This window comes from Atractosteus spatula, chromosome 2 (genome assembly GCF_055471065.1).
Source record: "Atractosteus spatula isolate fAtrSpa1 chromosome 2, fAtrSpa1.hap1, whole genome shotgun sequence".
Classification (NCBI taxonomy): domain Eukaryota; kingdom Metazoa; phylum Chordata; class Actinopteri; order Semionotiformes; family Lepisosteidae; genus Atractosteus; species Atractosteus spatula.
This window is the reverse complement of record NC_142707.1, coordinates 5,106,333-5,127,703: the sequence shown is the minus strand read 5'-3', so window position 1 is coordinate 5,127,703 and position 21,371 is coordinate 5,106,333. Positions and strand designations below refer to the sequence as shown.

The 21,371-nt window shown below is 40.3% G+C and overlaps 1 protein-coding gene across 1 annotated transcript; it reads left to right on the top strand.

The window, feature by feature from the left end:
* The first annotated feature begins 3,443 nt into the window (after nucleotides 1-3,443).
* Nucleotides 3,444-19,670, top strand: npffr1l1 (neuropeptide FF receptor 1 like 1). The gene is made up of 3 exons (XM_088905916.1): nucleotides 3,444-3,711; nucleotides 6,160-6,259; nucleotides 18,809-19,670. Exons 1-3 carry the CDS (start codon nucleotides 3,444-3,446, stop codon nucleotides 19,668-19,670), a joined length of 1,230 nt encoding a protein of 409 aa, XP_088762042.1.
* The last annotated feature ends 1,701 nt before the right edge of the window (nucleotides 19,671-21,371 follow it).

Here is a 21,371-nt window from a genome sequence, read left to right as displayed (position 1 = left end):
GGAAACTCTCCCGAACTATTTTATAAAGGTAGGAATCTAAATGCAACATCCCCATTACGGATATGTGTGGTTTTAAATCCACATAAACAGTTATATTTAATATGTATTTAAGATCAAAGGGACTGAAGAAATGTATGTAGTTGTAAAATGTGGCAACTTTTTTTTTACATTTGTGATGTAACATTGAACTGAGTGATTAGTGCTTTATTTTCAGTTTGCTTTTGTATGCTTGGTACAGCTTAGTTGTTTGCAGGTAAATACTAATGCGGGTAATATTCCAAATTAGATCGGAAAATTCTTAGAACATAATAAAGATTTGGTTTCCAACAGGGGTAGATAACTAGCTTATATTTCTTCATTTACTACTTGCTTACTAATTGAAGTTATTGTATTAGCTATTATAATAGCTCATCAAGCTTTTTCTTGAAGCATTCCGGTGAAATCAGCTCATATTTTCAGTTTTAAATGCATTTCCTCAAATAGTGATCTAAGAGAAAGGACATTTTAAAATGTCAATCCTGAAAAGTCATTTGAGATTTGCTGCTTTCTTTTTTTCTGATTTTAGTTTTTTGTGTGATTTTTAAACTCGCTAAAGGAGGTGGAAATCTTTTCCACACTTTTTTATTTATGGCAAATCTTAAAGTGCAGAAATGATACTGTGTTTAGTAGAAACATATTTTTTTGCTGGTGGTATTCATCTTATCTCACCATCTCACCTTCAAACAGAGTGATCCTTAAGTAGATGAGCCTCTTACTGCTACTAAGTGTTGTTAAGATGTTGAAGAAACAAATAGAAAATGTGGAAAGGAAGTGTCCGTTGAAGGACAGATAAGACTCACTCCCAAACATTGTTATTTAACACAAGTTTCAGGACGAGGTTACAGTTTAAACTCGCAGGTCTGCTCTTCTATGTGTAAATACTCGCTGGCTGCCCACAATTTGGACACCTCTTTTCTAGCTCCCCATTCCTCCATCCCAACTTCACCCTTGCAGCTGTCTCCCTGGTTCATTCCTTGTAAGCGAGGGGATGAGGTGTAATATGTCTAACCTCCATCCAGCACTTTTATTACCTCATTCGGGCAAATGAATGCCAAAATATTAAGTATGTGTTAGCGCTTAATATTTTTTCATTTAATTTTTGTTAGAATTTGACCAAACTACTGAAGTCTAGCTTGGGAATTACAGTCATGTGGTAGTTTGTCTACCAGCCCAGCAGATACACTGGGAACTCCTTTTCGTTGTTACTAAGGGGTAGAATCTGCCTCTCCACATTTTAAAACAGCAGAGGCTGAAAACATTTTGCATCCTAACTTGACCTCACAGAGTGAACATTGAGTGCAAATTCCATCCTTGTTTTTTTAAGCCATTAGGTTTAAAAAAAACTGTCTAGTTTCTACTGCACATTTAACATCTTAAGACGCATTTCCTTAGCTGCCTCTCAGAGACTAATGCATGCTTTTACTTCATGATAAGTTTGATATCTGCATGTCGGGTATATTAAAGTGTGCCATTTCACTCCCACTCCCAGTGCTTGTTAGGAGCACTTTTCCTGCATGTCTTATTTAATACCAGTGAGGGAGACAGCCTTAACCCTCTTCAGTGCACTTGAGATTTCCCCCACAAGTGCTTCTCTTCTTAAGTAATTAAACAAGTTATTAAATTGGCATGCAATTAGTCTTGGGCATGTGCGGTAATCTTGAGCAGCAGGGGCAAAATCATTTTTCACCAGTTCACCAGAAGTCAAATCCTGTAAATATTTACCATTCTTATTGTTAAAAGTGAAATAATCAATTTGTTCTTTATTATTGCCGTTTGCTATGGCTCTAAACAGTCTTCTCTAGAAGAACAAGCCTTTGCTCAAGGTAGCAGAACAAATAAACTCACAGTCCATCTGGCTCAGACACTTGCTTGTTTCCTCTGTAGTTCCCCCAGAGATAGGTCTCTAGGAAGAGCTGGGATACACCATGTAAGATGTAAGATTTTAACAACTCCCTAGTTCCTTCATATTAAAGTGCAAAGATATTACATTGTCAACAAAGATCCATATAGTGAAAGCTATGGTCTTCCCTGTAGTGACATACTGTATGTATGTGAGAGCTGGACTATAAAGTAAGGCTGTGCGTCAGAAAATCGATGCTTTCGTGAAAATTATTGAGAGTTCCTTGGACTGCACGAAGATCAAATCAGAGAGTACTCAGGGAACTAAACACAGATTGTTCATTGGAAGGATTGATACTCAATACTTAAACTCAGATACTTTGGCCATATAATGCGAAGACAGGATTCACTGGAGAAGACTCTGATGTTGGGAAAGATTGAAAGGAAAAGAAGAAGGGGGCGGAAGAGGTTAAGATGGATAGATAGTATTACTGAAGTACTGAATATGAATTTGCAAGAGCTCAGAGAAGCAGTTGCTGACAGACAGATCTGGCATGCTAAAGTCCAGGAGGTCACGAAGAGTCGGACTCAACTAAACAACTAAACACACACAGTTCCCTTCAAAACAAATTGTTATGTCTTGATTGTAATGAGGTGTCTACTGAAAACGTGTTCTTTTGTTATTAATAAATCATATTTTTAAATCACATTTTTGGCATGGACTAATCATTTATTAAATAGACAAGGAAGTGATGTTGCTGCAAAACGGTTAATTAAATAATGACTCCTAGATATCACAGCAACAAGCAATTTAAGAAATGTCACATCAGAAAAAAAATTTCTTCTGAAAAATGTCATTCCTAGCAAAACTTAAGATTCAAATATCAGGAATCAGAAATAAATGTGATTTTTTTATATGTAACTGTCTGTAGTCTAGTGTCTAACATTTTCCTTAAACCTCAAAATATAATCTCTTTCAAAATGGCAGCTTCCATTCTTGCAGCTAGGGTGTGTCCTCTGTGCTGCCATCTGTCTGTCAGAGTGTGCAGTGACAGGCTGAAGTGTTTTTCTCCAGACCTTGATAAGATAAGATCACTTTATTGGCCATATACAATTTCTTGTATTAGGAATTTGTCTTTTTTCACATACCCCAACTTGCTCTCCATGAGACACACAGACAAGGAGAGAAGCTTGGGGTCAGCCATTTATATAGAACCCCTAGAGCAGTGGGGGTTAAGGGCCTTGCTTAGGGAGTAGGATTCCTCTGTCAGCCATGGGATATCAACTGGCAACTTTCCAGTTACAGGTGCAGATCCTTAGCCACAGAGCCACTGCTCTGCCCAATGGAAACCCTAGCAGTTAATGGTTGCTTATTGCACCATAAAAGTTGGCAGTGTAGATGAGGGAGTTTACGTTTACACTTGCTAAAAAAGAGGAAAAAGGGATCTTATTCTAAGAATTGGGATCTTAGGTTGGTTTTTTTTTTAAAAGGCGAGAGATTAATTTGAAAAATGACAGAAATAAATCATCTTTTGCTTTCTTTAATGCAGAGTTACAAGCTCACCATGAACACGACTGCTGAAACGCTACAGTCCAACAGCACCTTCCTGCCCTACTATCTCCATTCCACTGCTGTGGTAGCCAGCTACATTGTGGCCTACTTCCTCATTTTCGTGCTGTGCATGGTGGGAAATGGGCTGGTGTGCTTCGTGGTGCTCCAGAATCACAGGATGCGCACTGTCACCAACCTCTTCATTCTCAACCTGGCCATCAGTGACCTGCTGGTGGGAATATTCTGTGTGCCTACCACACTAGTGGACAATCTCATCACCGGTGAGCAAGCAGATTACACACTATTGCATATTGTGTTATATCAAACCTGATGTTGGTCAGGATCCTTTCCATTATATTGCAAAGGAACAAGTAATAGGTTTATTCCATGCTGAAAAGAGAGGAAAGAAAACACAACGTTTCGGCCGTGGAGTCTTCTTTAGGTGTGAGAAAGACAGGGCAGTACAAAGGTAATGTAGCAGGAGAACAAAAGCTGGGAGAGAGGAGGAGCGAGGGGTGGGAGCAGGGGACAGACAGAGAGGCCAATCAAGAGGTGTGAAGTCCGGATAGGTGTAGGGAGGTGTGAAATAAAACCTACAATGAATAGAGAGAATTGAGAAGAAAAGTAGTCTGTCGTTAAGAGAAGGGGGAAGGTGTGATCCTAGCTGCAGGATAATTTTGGTTTCTGTAGTCTTTCTGATGTATGAGATCGGAAAATCATCTTTGAGAACACAGACGGAGAGATTAGAGTGGTCGTGGCCGTCAGAGGTGAAATGAGAAACAGTGGGCTTGGAGAGATCTTTAATCTTCACAGCCCTAACATGAAGCTTCCATTATATTGATGACCAATGGAATGCAACAATTTATTTTACATTAAAAACTCTTTGGGCACATACATAATTATATGAGTTTTAAAATTTGAGGAGCTCTTTTGATTGAGTAGTACGGTTCATTGACATAACAAAATACTTGGTGTGAGTCATCTTGGTTTCAGGCATCTCATTTGGGTTCAGCGTGTCAGAATTGATAGATTAAGAATCTGTATGAATAGTCTTTCAAAGCAATATAGTTTTAATTAACACAAGAACAGAAAAAGATATGACCAGCCCCTATGTGAGTAAGGAAGCATTTTTGCTATCTACATGATTGAAGGTGGCCTGTTTGTGAAAGAAATTACCCAAAGTTGAATAATCAGCAGATTAGTCCAGAGGAACCTTTTCTGTGAGGGACAAGCGAAGTCCTGGAAGGCAGAAAGTCACCACAGCAGCCCAGAACCAGCCCAGCCCATCATATTTGTCCGATCCTCCTGATCCAGTCTGCCTTTAAAGACTGTAATGCCCAGAGAACAAATTGCAGGAAGAAATAGCTGTCATGCATCAGCAGAATGACGGTAGTGCACCATTCACATGAAACTGATCTGCAAGCTCATAAGCCATTCGGTGGTAACATTGACAACTGAGAGATGAAAGTTCCTGGGGGCCAGAAAACATTTGAGGTGCCAGCACAGAGTATGTCTGTTTTCTCCTTCACAGATGTGAGCACAGTTCTCTAAGAGTGCCAGTTATATACTTGAAAGTGATGGTTCAGTAGGACGTTGCCCCACACTGACACCAGTGCTGTATGGGCGCCACCTGAGCAGACAATTTGAGACTTGTAGTGATTTATTTGCTCCCCTCAGATTCTTCCTTGTCTTGTGTCAAGAGAAGGAAAAGAACGAAACCAGAACAAAAAATCCCTTTGAGGCTCAGGTCTGCTATTTCATGACAAACCTGATAAGGTGGTAATGATTCATCACTGCACCTTCAATAGGAGAATTGGGGTCGGTTGACCTTCGCCACAGGCTTCAGCTACACAAGAAAGATTGGCAGAATATGACACAGTTTATCCAGAGGCTGGTCATAGTATATGCGCCGGCATGCCAGGCTTGTGTTAGTAATCAGGAAGGGCGTATCTGTTAGCAGCTGTGTAATATTTTCACTTTGACAGTGTGTCTCAGTTCATACTGAAAGTGTATCATGATTTTTTGGTCCATATCTTTGTTCACATTCCCTGTGACATTGTTTGATATCTTACTGTTTGTTTCAAATATTTGATTAAATCCATTAGACCTGAGCTTTTCTAAGTGCATCAGTATATGTATTGAACACTAAGCTGAAATAATAGTTTGTTTGATTAGACATTATTATAATTATTCACAACTCTTACACAGTTGAAAAGCTCAAGCTGCCCTAAAAATGTCATGACAATCTTAAGGGTCCTCCGGTATGACTTAACCACAAAGGCACTCATCCCAGCCCAGACCAAGCTGTCTGACCACGGGTTTTCTTTAGCTCTGTCTAGCTATGATATGTCTACTCTGTCACAAGGTGTTACCTATCTCCTTGTGTATTTAAGGGTATCTATTATTGCTAGTCTCCACACTGGCACTGACGAGATTTTGAGAATGTAATGTGTGCAATTAATCAGTTGTGTTGTCCTCACAAGCAAAGCAGAATATAGATAAAAACTAAAGTTTTGCAGCTGTTTATGTTTGTCTGGCATCACGTATATTTTACTGGGGTTGATATTGCAATGTATTGATGTTGATCTCGCGTTGTGTTGGATGAGTCCGAGTCTCCGTCAGAATGTTCGCTGTCTTATGAAGAGCACTTGTGAGTGGGTTCTGCTTTGGATACCGAACCCAAAACAAGAGAGCAGCTTTTATTGATGGTCAGTGCTGCTGTGTTTCAGGTTGGCCCTTCAGTCAGTTCATGTGCACCATGAGCGGTCTGATCCAGGGAATGTCTGTCTCAGCTTCTGTCTTCACCCTGGTGGCCATTGCGCTGGACAGGTAGGAGGCCGTTGTCCGTCACACTCGTCTGCAAAGAACTGCCTAGTTTGTGTGTCACTGTCAGTCATCATTAGAGGTTATGGCCTCTATCATTTTTCCAAAGAATATTAGAGACAGCGTCTCAATTCCCAAATAATAAATTGGGAATCATTGCAAATGTTCATTGGAACCTAACAGAGAAAGCACAAGCAATTATGTGTCAATGTAGTTCTTCATAAATGCCTTGAGTGGGGGTGAGATGTTAATAGATTGCTTATTCAAATATGTTTGCTTTCTGTGCCTAGTCTGTGGGAGTGCTAAAAAGAGCATTGGGCTAAATGTGCTGTGCCTTTAGAACTGTCTGTTTTTCTTTGCAGATTTAAGCAAATTTATACACAGCAAAAACATTACTATTATCCTGGGTTCACATCAAGTCTGGAATACCTCCTGTGTGAAGTTTGCATGTATCCATATTGCTGCTGGATTCTTTACATTTAAACCCCTCACCCGCATGTGTGTGTGCAGTGCGATGAACTGAAGTCCTGGTGCCCTGTGCCAGCACATTGCCACCCTCTAGGAATAAAGCAGGCACTGGAAATGAAAGGATGGAGTATGGGTGTACTGAGAGGTTATTCTGATTTCCGTGCTTGTCATAAGGAGTATAAATAGTGGGACAGGGGGAGTTAGTGACTGATTTTATCATTTTTTTTAAGTGCAATGAAAAGGGGCAACTGCTGTAAATGGAATGAAATCTAATTAATGTGCAAAAAAAAAATTAACAAAGTTGATTGAACAATCAAGTGACTACTGTACAACAAGCAACCCCCCAATTAATTTAAAAAGCAAACCATTTAAGTCCGGTCCTGACTTTAAACACATTGCACCAAGCAGCTGTGTTCAGGTGCACATGGTGGCAATTTTGTATATAAATGTTTCATCTGACTCTGACAAAAAAACTTTGGCAGACTGTTATATTTTAAATCTTATTCGGTATGCGACTCAAAGCAACAAGGTCTTTATGTACGGAAGGATCCAAATTGCTGGAATGGTTTCTAAATACATTTGCTTCATAATCTTCATAATGATAGGAAGCAGGCATTTCGAAAAAGTAATAAATTCCTTTTAAAAGTGCAGCTGGGAAAAAAAAGTGCAAAAGGGCAGCTTTTCAGGTAACCATGGCACAGGCAGAGCTTTGAATGTATGTATAATGGATACTGCCTGTTCTTTTAAAAGTGACTTTTTAACTGCCACTCCATCCTCAACAACTACCAGGCAATTCTCTGCATTTGGCTTCTGTATAATTATTCTTCATGCTCTCTTTTTATTTTTTTTTGGAACCCAAAGCTAATTAGTAGTCATTAATATCGGAGTTTGAAAGGTTAGATTCATTTGTTTTTGTTCTTAGTTATGTAGGAGTAGATTATAACTGATTTGAGATTCAGGAAGTGTAAAAACATACAGTACATGCACACTTACCATGGTGAACGTTATGAGATGCAAAGTATAGGGGAGAAATGTGTACATGCAGTGTGTATATAATACATGCACATTTCGAAAAAGAAAAATTGTACACTTGAGCAAGACACCATTCTAGGCCAGCAGTAACCGTAAACAGTATTTGTACAGCTCTTATTGTGCAGTTTTTGTATTTTCCATCTATTTATCTATCAATTTCCTAACTGCTTTGTCCAATCCAGGGTTGCAGGGGAGCAGGAGACTATACCAGCAAGAAAAAATCAGCAATTAACTGTACCCCCCTTTCTGTATTTAAGTATTATGTTACATTGTATGAGTCATCATTAAGGTCTGTCTTTTTAGCAGCACTTATGACTTCAACCATTGTGTTGTCAAATTCTGTCCTGTCCACATGGCTTTTGGAAATCTTAAAGCATAGTTAAATCCTAAACTTAATCCTTCCTTTGTTAACTGTGTTGATTTACCCCCTCATCTACCCACCTTCTCATCCTTTATTTCTTGTGTCTTCCAAAACTCACCCAGAGGAGATACTTTTGTCTGTTTATAGAGTAAAAGGTCTCCCTGCACACACGCTTTCAGATTTAAACCTGGTCTGCACTGTTGGTGATCTGTGCAATTTCACCAACAATCAAGATCTCTCTAAATAGAACCTGCTTGGCAAATGTTTTTTGTGTACAGTTTGAGTTGTGTGTTTTGAAGACACGTTTTCATTACTCACTCATATTTCTACCAATTTCCAGCAGTGCAGGAATGATACCAGTGCTTTCACTTTCAGCTGACATTACAATATCCTCACGGCCTCCATTATTAAACTGCTTATTAAACACATAGGGAGGAGATCACGTTCTTCAGTGGTTGCTTTTTTTGTTTTGACAATGCTGACATTTTTGGCTGGCATTTAGCTTTCCTCTAGAAGGGCGCCTGCTGCAGAAATTACTCCGAAACTCTGAACCTCTGTCTCCTGCTGTTTTTTCCATCAGAGAGCAAGTCTGTCCTACTGGAATTTGCATCCATATCTCCCAGACACCACACGCCTGTTTTTTTTTTACTTGATTTGCCCCGAAGACACTGTTATCAGATGCTCATCATGCCAGACACCTCAATAATAAGTGACAAAGCTCCAGTAAAAGCAATGTACCGAAATGTCTGACAGTTTTAAAGTAGCATGGGAATCACATGATCTAGTGATTCAGAATATAGCATAAAGCTATTAGTATAGCATCATGACTCTTTAGCCTCTCAAAAGTTGGATTTGTATTCCAGACTCTGTATTCCTAGAAAATACTCAAATGCCGAGGACATATTTTTCAAAGATTCTCCAACTAGTAACATCATCACAGTGTTCTCCTATTGTTGAAGGCATCTGAAGCAGCAATTTCTTTTATTTTCTTGAAGAGATCTTCATTAATATTAATATTGTTGCTACTGGGTAGGCAGCTGAGTTTCAGCAAAGTTCAGCAATGTTTGCTCTTCCCAGCTTGCCTTTCTCAAAACGGTTTGGTACATGTCCTGTTGTTATTTGGTATTTACTGTACATAGCTGTGTTCAGGCTTGTAGTCAAGCAAACATGGAAAGAGATGCAGATGATCATAGGGTGTTCCTAATAATTTACTTAGGCTAATGAACTCTGCAGTAAATCGTTAAGACTATCATATCAAATAAACATTCATCATGGAATAAAGATTCAGCACTACCCAGTCCATTTCATTAAGCCAGCCTCCATAGGAATGGACCATAGCAAGCACAGACAGAACAAGGTAGAGGACAGGCAATGAAGAGAAGAGAGAAGTGTTACACGAAAAGTAGCTAATGGTTACAGGGATACTGGGAAATCAGGGAAATCCAAGGCCATAGTCCAAACAAACAGTAAGTCAAAAAGCCAAAAGATCTTGAAGCAACAATTGTCCAAAGGAGAATCCAGAATTTTGTGGTCAAAAGGCAAGGCAAAACATCCAAGGGCCAAAAGTGGAAGCAAAGAATATCTTAGGGAAACAGGATGTGTAGCTCTCAAGGAGTGAACATAATACTGAGCAAAGCTGAAACAGGGAGCAGGGTTTAAGTAGGCTGAAGGGGTGGTGATGGGTTAACGAGGTCTGATTAACCTACGCCTCCCCAGAGTGGATGAGGTACGTACTGTTTGGGTGCCCTCTGGTGGCGGGATGCTGGTACTGTAACAAGAAGAAAGGAACAATCATCACCATCTTCAAGGCTGTTCGAGCTGTTCAGTCTTCAGAGCTGTTCTCAAGGAAGGTTCCTCTTTCTGCCAACCTGGGGTCTAATTTCTTTCTGGAAGTTCACTTGTGGAACTGTTGTGTGTGTTATACAGTTGTGATATTTCTTAATAAATATTTGTCGTGTGTAAGTTTGAATCCTGCTTCATACTGTATCATCAGAGCTGTAATGGAGAAAAAAAGGACACATGCTCTGAGTGCTCAGGTATTTTCAGGAATTCTGTTATCTGATAGCAGTATAATTAATACTCCAAAATATTTATTGATGCACTATACCAAAATCATAGTAAAAGATATATTATAAGATATAAGATATATTAATGTTCTTGATACAAAAATGCATATGCATAGACTGCTGCTGTGAGAAATGATTCCTTACGTTTTAAAAAAGTGGAAAAGCACTGTTCTGGGATAGACTAGGCCCAAAGTCTAATAGGAAAATGTATGGAGATGAAGTGTGTGGCATTGCGCGGGGGCGTGTTCGGTGTGGAGGTGGAGCCCTGGAGGACTTTCGAGTCACAGCTGTGAAGCCTCTATAAAAGCACACTGGACACCCCCGAAGGGATGAGCTGGGCGAATCCCAGAAGTGGGGGAGAATTTCACCAGCAGTCCTGGAGGGGATTGTACCCACGTAATGCTGTCGTTCTTTTTCTTTTTGCCTGTCCTGTTACGTATCTCTATCAGGGCAGGCACTCCTTTTTCACTTTGGCTTTGGCCTTGCGCGCCCTGCTCTACCGTCACCGTTGTGCTAGACGATTCTGTTGCCCAGGCTGGAGCTCGTAAGCCCAGGTTGGATATCGCGATGCACAGTGGCACATTTTCTTTTTGCTTTTTTGTTTTTTTTTCAACTTTTTTTTTGTGCTATTTTTGGTCCCTGCTAACCTCACACTGCTACAGGTGTCCACACACATAATGTGTGAAGTCTAGAAGACCGCTTCAGACAACATGTTAGGGCTGTGAAGATGAAAGATTTTTACAAGTCCATAGTTTCTCATTTCACCTCAGACGGCCATGATCGCACTGATCTCTCTGTCTCTGTTCTCAAGGAAGGGTTTCTCAACTCCCATAGCAGAAAGACAACAGAAACGAACATCATCCTGAAACTAGGTCCACACCGTCCCTCTTCTCTCAATGACAGACTTATTTTCGTGTCATCTTCTCTATTCTCATGCAGGTTTTGACTTCACAGCTTTTCACCCCTCTCCACTTTGCACTTCCTGAGTGGCCTCTCTGCCCCTCCTGCCTCCTCCCCTCTCCCAGCTTTTGTTCTTCTGTGCTATTTAATCTTTGCTCTTTGCTCTGCCCTTCACAGCCGAAACGTTGTGTTTTCTCTCTTCTCTTTTCACCCATTACTTGTTCCTAATGTGTGAAGTGCTCAGTGAGGGTTTGTTTTTTCAAGATTTGTAATTATAATATTACTTACTTCTTATATTTTGTGATGGACTGGTGTCCCGTCCAGGGTATACGCTACCTTGTGCCCGTTGCTGGGCGAGATAGGCTCTGGCAGCCCTGGGACCCTGAATTACATAAAGTGTTTCAAAATTGGGTGCACACACAAAAAATTAAATGAAAAAACAGATTTCTATACAGTAACAGAAAAAACAACTTGATCAAAATCAAGAGCACTACAGTGACACTCTCCTATCCAGATGCTTGATTATGTTTGCTAAAATCACATCATGATAAATTAATATATAAACCATCTCCCTTCATTTTGGCAGATTAATTGCTGCAATTATCTGTTTCAAGAGGAAGATGAATTGTGTTTTCATACAAAGTCCTAATACAATACAAGATCATAGACATTTTGATACACGGTATGATTGCCTTGTCATGTCATCGTAACTTAATTTCTAAAAAAGTCTCTGTAGCCGAAACATTCTCTTTTACCTTTCATTGTGGTTCCTTTTCTAGCGTACGTGCTGACACCTCTCATTCTTAAAGAAAAATGTTGTTGTTTCATTATAGCTTTATATAATATTAAAGAGAAAGATTTATCCTGACTATGCCACATACAATAGACAAGGGCCTCTCAACCCTATAGTCTGTAGGTTGCTAACAATGCAATATTCTTAAATTGGGTGAGCAATTGTGACTTTATGACAGAGAGTGGACACAACATTCAGACCCATAATGTTTGTTTTGTACTGTAGAAACAAAGTGGTTACAGAGAATTTTACTCAAAATGAAAGAAACTTATAAGTGAAGTCTTACAGCAAAATGCTTCTCAATATGATGGAGACAGGCATCAATTCACTGGTCCAATATAAACCACAACATAAACCGTCAGTAAACACATGCTGTTGAACTAAGACACAGACAAGACTGAGTCAAACAGCTCATCTAAAGGGAAGAAAGGCTTATTTACATTTCATAAGGAGAGCGAGTTCAAAGAAAAATTCTTTATGTTAACAAAGGATTACCCTCCTACCACCTGAATCTGTTGGCAGAAAATATTTTCTTCTCTTGGTCTCCCAGTGCTAGAGTCTTGACTGGGGTTTTTCTAGCTACAGAAGTAGTGTCATTTTTTCATTTTTCAGGACACTATGCAGATGATAAAATCCGGAGGGGTGTGCATCTCAGACACAGGGAAAAAAGACTGGGATCGGGGCTGGAAGAAGAACAGGGGGGCATGTCGATGGTGCGCTGGTGCTCAGGGTGGGGGGCATGGTCCAAGGCAAAGTCCAAAGTCCAAAGGGAGTCTGTAGGAAAATGGAGGGAATGGAAATGTCCAGGGCTGGGTGGTCCATCCATGACAGACATGACAAAGTTAAAATCCGGAGTGGGATCCGGGAAAGGGTTGGAGGAATAAAAAGGGATAACAGGGCCAGGCACTCCAAGCCCCGGACTCAGATGGTCAGGACGCCGTGATGAAGCCTATGCCATCGAGCCTCTCCTGGACTCGCTGGTAGGCGAGCTTCCGGGCGTCCATCTCCCAATGCTGAGCCTGGAATGGTGGGAGCATCTGGCTTTTGTAGGCCAGAGACAGGAGGCAGGTGCAAAAAATCAGGACAAACAAGGAAGAGCCGGAACGTCCTTAAGAGGAGGGGCTTATGATCATGACAAGTAGCATGTTCCAGGAAAAGTAAAAAAGAAGTAGGTTTGTGTAGGCCAGGGATGTGCGGCCTCTCAGAAGGGGCATGCCAAGAGTTAATTCATGCACTCATTTCTATGGATTTGCATGCCATTGTTACTTTTTTAATACCAAGAATAGTCCTACTTACATTTTGATTTTTAAAAATTCAATACGAAAATATAATAATATCTAACATTATTAAACTAATATGCATGTCTTAGTGTAAGCCCTTGCTTTCTCTTTCTGAGCTACACGCAAGCCTGAGTGTAGTTACACAGAGGTATGTTGATCCAAATACTGAGAGTGGTGAAAATGACAAACAGTCAAATTTCACTGGGACTTCGAACAGGTCATGAGACACTGTGTGTTATGGACAGGGTCTGCAGTCCGTGTCGGGTTTTGTTTTTGACCCTGTGCGATGTGGTAAGAGCTGGAGAAAACAGGAGGCGTGGTATGGGAAAACACACAGGGGTTTAATAGTGCACCAAATAACAGTGCCAGTCCGTGTGACAGTGAGCAGGGGAGACAAGAACGGCATCCAAATCCGAGCAGGTCTGAAGGCAGGTCAGGGCACGGTCCAGGAGTCCACCAACAGTTAATCCAACTTCTGACGCGACAAGGATGAAATTCCCGGGATGGGGGAACACACGAACACACGCAAAACATGGAGGTCCTAGGGTGATGGGGCGAGGCCCTCCAGACCCCGGGCTCAGGAAGCGGGAGGTGTCAGGAATGAGACCTATGCCATCAGGAGACAGACGTAGGGTTTCCTGGTGCCAGGCGGTAACAGGGTACACCTGGGGAGCATAGCAACAATTACGGGGCTAATAACGGGAGTAGTGGAGCGCCCTCTAGGGGAGGAATGTCGGGTGTGACACTGATGGCTTTCAGTAGCCTCGTGTGTTTCACAGATCCTGGAACTTTGAGTTTCACAGAAATTAGTATGCTGCTTTATTTTCTGTACCTCACTATGGCCTGTTTTGATAGACTCAGCCTTGCCTACCTCATCATTAAAGTTTGTAGTGTTCTGTCTGAAAATGTCTTTGGAAACTTGGTAGGACAAACGACGCTCTCACAACATAGAGAACAAACGGCACAGTCTTCATGTGGAACAAATCCCTATTCATCTCGCCTAAAGGGTTGAAATGAGTGAACATCTAACCTTCCTTTTTTAGCGACCGCCATTTTGTCCAAAATGTTTGACTTTACACTTAAGTGTGAAAATATTATCAATGGCACTGTTTTGGAGCTTTCCTGTGAAAACAACAGGCTAAAAATAACGCAGCAAAAACAACAAGTGAATCTTTTTTTTTCTATGCCAAAGAGCTTTTATTGGGTAGCATGTTGTACAGAAAACTACACAACAGTCAAGCAATTTTTAGCACTTTTTTAACTTAAATTCTTTGTGGCTTATTAGACTTCTATTGCACATGTCACTTTCATTGCACAAATCATTAAAAATATCTATGCATGCCTGTAGCGGCATGCGTGCTGTAGGTTGCCGACCACTGTGTTGTGTGTACAAGGAAATCTCTCTTGTTGCTCTGCAGCTGCTCCCATTCTGCGGGTTCTGTTGCAGCCTAATGCAATCAGCGCACCAGTCAGAAATCCTTAACAGATGGAATGACAGTTTGCCTAGATGCTTGGCAATTACCAGACTGTCAGGGTGGTGCATTGGCTGTAGTCCAGACCTGGAACAGAGGGACAAAAAGAGAGCAAAAGTGAAAGGAGAAAACAGTACTCCACAACACTTGCTACGTAACAGACTGTACAGCAATAATACTATCAATGCACCGTGCAAAACTTCAATCATCAAACAGCCACTACCAGGAAAAAATGCTGTTTGATTTTTATTAGATTTTTATACCAATTTTATTTGCAGTCGTTAGTACTCAGAATGAGTTAAAAATGTTTTAGGTGTGCTTCATTGTTATTCATTATGGACATCTACTGTATTCCTGCCCCACAAAAAGCACTCATTTTGCTGGTGGAAGCCTGGAATGTGTAATTATCTGAATATCACTGAATTCTGCAAGTGACAGCATATAATTGGCCTCCTTGGCCTCTCGAGTTTTTCTTAGCTTGTGTTATATCTTGATAACCTGCTGAGTGCCCATGATCTTGCAGTGATTTCACCTTTAAGGCCCTACTCCTTAAATGAGCTCTCCTTCTTTAAGGCAGCATGGAGCCCACAGCATGTCAAATGCCCAGCTAACCAGCTATGAAAAACTGCAATTTTATGCAGAAACATTAAGTTTCTGCACATCTGTGGACTCCAAAAGATGTGAGAAGGAAGCAAAAGATGAAAATATTAACAGCTTAGACATTCTAAACTTAGAGGGAAGAATGCAATATATATATATTTGTTTTAGGTTACAAAATACCACAGCTTCAATAGTACAAATTACTCTAATGTTAGTAACGTAATTTGGCACCTCTAATAACCTGGTGGTTTATACTCTTACATTTCTTCTTTTTAGTAAACCCACAACCCTTTAAGTCAGTTTGGATAATGTGTCTGAGAAGCAGAGCAATAATAATAGTTCTGAAGAATGCTGATGAAGAATAATTATTAAGAACTTATTAAGAATGATTAGGTTGTTCTTGAGGTGAATTGCACACATGTAGCACAAGTGAATGCAGTGGGAGTCATTGTACTATGTGTAATGCAACAGGATAAACAGTACATGCGTTTTGAAATCATTAGCTACTTTAAACCTCGGAACTGTAGATAAGGAAGTAGAATAAGTGAATAAATAGCTCACCTAATTACCTTAGAGTTCAGGTGGAAGGAAAACCATGGGATTCTGTGTCCCACGGAGGCCGAATTTAAAGAACAGTGTCTACCACTTCAACACCCCACCAAGCAGGCTTCATCTAAGTCAAATTAGGGTTTTGTTTTACTAGGAAGACGAAAGGTTATGTCCATACTAAAAGTAAAATAACAGAATAAAAAACACAATATGTCAGTTGTGCAGTGTCTTGCGGTGTGTGGGAAATGGCAGAGACAGCAGGCAATAAGACAACAGGAAGATAGACAAGACTTTATTGATCCCGAAGGGAAATTGATGTGTTACAGTAGTCCAGCCCAAGACAAGCAAAAAAAAAACAGACATCAGAATAGATGAAAAATTAGAATACGTACAGTAATACAAAATAAATATAAAATAAAATAAATAAGGAAAGGAAAACAAATGGAAATGGGTCGGGAGAGGTGAGAGGGGGGCTAAAGAGATGGAAATGAGACAGGAATTCTAGGAGTGAAAAGAAGAAATGTGTAGGAGATTTTGAAAAACAAAAGTCTGTGAGTAGTTTAAGAATAATTAGGGAGTTTTTTTATCTTGACTGCAGTGTCATTTTTCCTGAAAAGTCTCCTTTTTCAGTCTTCTTCCTGCCTGTTTCTACTTCCACATAAAAATATCTGATAACATGCAGACCCACAGCCTTTTAATGTCCTCTTCAAACCTCCTACATTCACGGAGGACTTAACTTTATTATTGTGTGACTGAATGCCAAGTCAGTCAGGTTTTACGGTCAGCTATCTTTGGCGCTGATATGCAGCATTCCAGCTGTCTCAAGTTCCTACACACTTTTTGGGAAAAATTGTATTTTCAGAATAAATTAAGGTTTTCCTAAAGTTTTATTTTTTCTATATACTGAGAGGTATTCAAAACCCAACTCTTGGTATTGGTACAAGTACTCACTTGTTGCATTTTTAATGCCTTTCAGTTTATAACCTTAAAAACTATAAATATAAATTTATATCTCCCCTTTAATGCAACTTTGGAACCGAATTGCTGTGATATACTTCACATTGAAATTTGCAAGCTAAAGGCAGAACAACCGTTGAGACACTGAAAAATTTATTTTGAGCTCAGACTCCAAACAATAAGGCTGGAGTTCCAATGACACAATCAACAGGGACCTTGATGATAACATTCACACCCTCACAGGCATATATACAAAAGAAGTATTCTGGAGCAAGACTGCCTCTTCTCCAAACAACAGTGGGATAGCAGCTGGCCTTAAAGGGCAAATCGTCATCATCATCGGAAATCGGAAAATGCTCACTAGGCGTCTTTTTGAACTCACCTATATATATTTAAACGTTAAATACCGGTTTCGTCATACCTTTTCTTCCTCCCTGGGCCACTTGCCCGCTTCCATTCCGTCTCTTCACAGCTATCTGTTCCAAGACCAGGCTTTCTAACCACCTTCTATTCCTTTACAGATGTTGTCGACATAATATCATCCCTAAAGGATTTTGCGTGAAATTTAATACCTTTTCTTTTGACTCTGATGCCACCCGGAGTAACACTCAGAGACTTCTAAAACAATTTTCTAGGAAACTAATGCTTTCTACTATTTTCTCCCTCAAAAAACAGATTATCCTTTCCAACAACAACATCAAAGAGGCTAAGGAATTTCTGCGGCTGACACCTCCACATCATCTTCCCTTCATAACTAACCTCATTAGATCTCTCAACTCTAAACTCTACCAGTTTCTCACTGCAGAGAAGGACAAAAAACTCAGTCATCTTCTACAGATGAAAACCATCAACACCCCAAATACCTTCACCAATCCTAACCTTGTTGTCACTATACCTTCTGACCTTTCCCTTTCACAGGATGAGCGATCCCTCCTCAGCAAAGGCCTCAGTTTTGTACCAGTTCCCAGGAAGCTGGACATCCCCCAGACCAATGTCGACCTTAACCACTTTTACCGCAGGATCCGTCTCAGAGCACATTTTGCTGACGATTCCTCTTCACAGGCAGCTGATAACAATCCGGTTATTGATGTCATTAACAACATCAATCCTAAACAGAGCTGTTGGACTCCCCCTTCTGGCCGTTTTCCACCAGTCGATTATTTCATTAACCAATGCACCAATCCAATCAAGCTCCCAAGACACTATGTCCAGTATTCACAGGTCCAACCTCACCCAAGGAGAAATTCAGTTGCTCCAGTCTCTCCGCAACAGAGATGATATCGTCAACAAACCAGCGGAGGCGCTGTTGTGGTGTGGCGTATCTTTGAGGCCTCTAGACAACTAACTGACACTTCTGCCTACTTTTGACTACCAAAAGGAAGTGGTATCCACCATAAAATAAGCCCTGCTAGAATTTTTCTTTTAGGTGTGATTTACCATAAAAAAACAATGTACTGTAAATAATCAAGCACTTTTTCAAAATGTGAAAATGAATATGAGTGTGTTTTAGTTTTCAGGTTGCCCTTTTTTCACAATACTTACAAGTATCTAAAAAACATCACCTTGTACATGTCGGCCTCCTGAAAATAGTGCCAAAATAAGCTTGGTCTAAAGCATGTTAACAGTGTAATAGGGCCATTTTTGCATCAATGTAAGTTGCCTCATTCTGAATTACAGACAATGATGGCAATAAAGCACTATGTATACATTGAAACTTTGTCTCTTTTGCGATGTAAATTGGAGGTTGTATGTTATCGTGTACTTGGTAGTTTCACTGTGGTTTCAAACGCATCGTCATTGCTAATTCATTCTAACCCCGAAGTCTAAAAATAGCGTTGCCGTTCCCCTTTAAGATTCTGAAGGAAAGCTGGGACATATATTTTCAAATACATTTTAAAACATATTTCTTTTTCAACATCAATTAAAATCTAAAATATGCTTTTGAGTCCTGTTTATTGTATTTCCCTATCACATGGACAGTTAGAAGAGGAACAATGAAAGAGAGGTTTTGCTAGGAAATTGCTTGGTGTTGTGAGCAGGTTTTGGAAAACAGGAACAGACTTCTCTTTTCTTTCAGGTTCTTTTGTATAGTCTACCCCTTCAGACAGAAGATGAGCATGTTCAAAGCTGTCCTTGCTATTGCCTTCATCTGGATGCTGGCCTTTGCAATCATGTGCCCTTCAGCCACCATGCTGACTGTGATCCATCTGAAGGACACCTACGTGATCCAAAATAATGACACCTACCCACTCTTCACGTGCTACGAAGACTGGCCTTATCCAGAGATGCGCACCGTCTACACCACTATTCTCTTTGTGCACATATACCTCATGCCTCTGGGTCTCATCAGCCTGATGTATGGGAGGATTGTGGTGAAGCTCTTCAGCAAGCTTGGGCCAGTGGGCCAGAGGTCCAGAGAGCTGCAGGAGGAGAGAAACTCTGTCTCCAAGAAAAAGGTGAAGATCATCAAGATGCTGATCATCGTGACCATGCTCTTCATGGTCTCTTGGCTTCCTCTTTGGACACTGATGCTTCTGACTGACTACAGAGACCTCAGCGAAGAGCAGATTGACTTTCTAAGCAGCTACGTCTTCCCCTTCGCCCACTGGCTGGCCTTCTTTAACAGTGGTGTGAACCCCATCATTTACGGATTCTTCAATGAGAACTTCAAGAGGGGGTTCCAGGCTGCCATCTCCTTCCGATTCTGCTCCCTGGAAAACATCCATCAAGAGGTTTACACCCAAAGGACTCCCTGGTCCAGTGGTTTTTCCCTGCACAACAAGGTCTCCAATGGAGAGTCCTTGGAGTCTACTGTGTGCAAAGTCACCAACAGAAAAGGTATCCCACAAGGCACTCCCAAGGGAACCCAGGGAATAAACCTAGAGGACATTAGTAGAATCACCACTCGCAGTGGAGTCTGTACAGCCTGGGAGGAATGAGGCAAGAATAAACTGTTTTGTATCCATCTCTCCAGGTCCCCACATGTTTAAGACTATAAAGTGCTGTTTGATGTCATAAATGGATATTCAAAATATTTACTGAGTCAATCATTGATAGCACCACTTGTGAAATATAATTGTTCTTAGTTGTTCCCTCCACTGGGAATCTTACATTTACTTATTTGTCACCTGATGCAAAATTCTCAAAGGTGTCCTAATTCCTGATTTCCATAGTTTCTCCTCCTCCCACTGTGTGCCTTTCATACATCTCCTGGGTAAGATCTAATGTTAATGATGGTGGCCAAGGTTACTGCCCTTTCAAACAAGCTGTTTTGTTCTAGAGTACCTCCATTAATGTATCAGCACAACAATAATCTATATTACTGTATTATTTAAAGTTTGAAGCAATATCTGAATGTCAAGTTTTTGTTTCATACTGAAGCATTCCACTGCCCTGGAACTCAAGACTGTGTGTCTCATCATGTACAAGAGAATTCCATAGTCGGGGAGCATCACACAATAACCCTCTAGCTCTAACTGATTTCTGGAGTTTTCTAAGTATAACCAGAGTGTCAGAGATTTCATATCTCAGAGAGGGTACAAGAGCATATGGAGTTAGTAGATGCTGAAGATGTTACTGCAGCAGTTTATAAATGAGTTACAGAATTCACATTCGCAACCAATTCTAACGACATTAGAACTGGTGTAATGAACATAAGAACAGTTCCAAACAAGAGGAGACCAATCACCCCATCCAAGAGTGGTGTTTCTAATTTATTTTGGTGACACTTTTATCCAAAAAGACTTGCATTTGCACAGGTGGGCATTTATACACTGGAGCAACCTGGAAGAAGTACCTTGTGCAAGGTGACAACAACAGCAGCTTACTCAGAAATTGATCTTAAGTCCAGAATGTAAACTGTTGCTCCACACTACAACCCTTGAAAGAATGTCTATTGCCTGAGAGTGGGCTTGCAACTGCATTTTAAGCAAGGTGAAGCCTCTGCCAAATTATATCCTGGCATATTGATGTTGATGTGATCATGTGAGTGGCATTCTAAATTGCATTTTGCATGAAGTGTCTCATAGTGTGAAGACACGAGTTTTCAAAGCATGTGTTATTTTTCTCCTGCCGAGATCTCTAATTCTAGCCACTCCTTTCCAGGTAAAAGCTGTACAATGACAAACAGTACACAGTTCCTGCTCCAATCGCCTTTTAATCTTTTGCTTTCTAATAGAACTTGGAAGGTTACACAGAAACATCTATTGTACTGAAAAGAGACATTTTGTCTGCAACTGACATTTGGAGATAACATACACATTAGCACAATCGTGTTAAGCTTTTTCAAGGTCTGCAATTCCAGCACAGCTCTACAGTTAACCAATGCTGGCCAAGTGACCTTAAGCATTTTCTAAGGTGTAATTATTGTGTGTGATGATGTTTAAAACTAATCATTTTCACATGGCAGCTCAAAAGGTACATTGAATGTTTTCTTGTTCAAAGACATGAATCATAGTTAAGCATTCATAGTTTCCTACAAAGATGAATTTGTTAAATTTCTTACTTTTCTCTTTTTCCATTTGGATCTTTTCTGTTTAATTTGTCTTACTCTCCACCTTTGAATTTACATTGCTGCTTACTCTACATCTAATGCAAAATGCACAAAGCTCTGTCGTAACAAAATGCTTACCTCTCCAAAA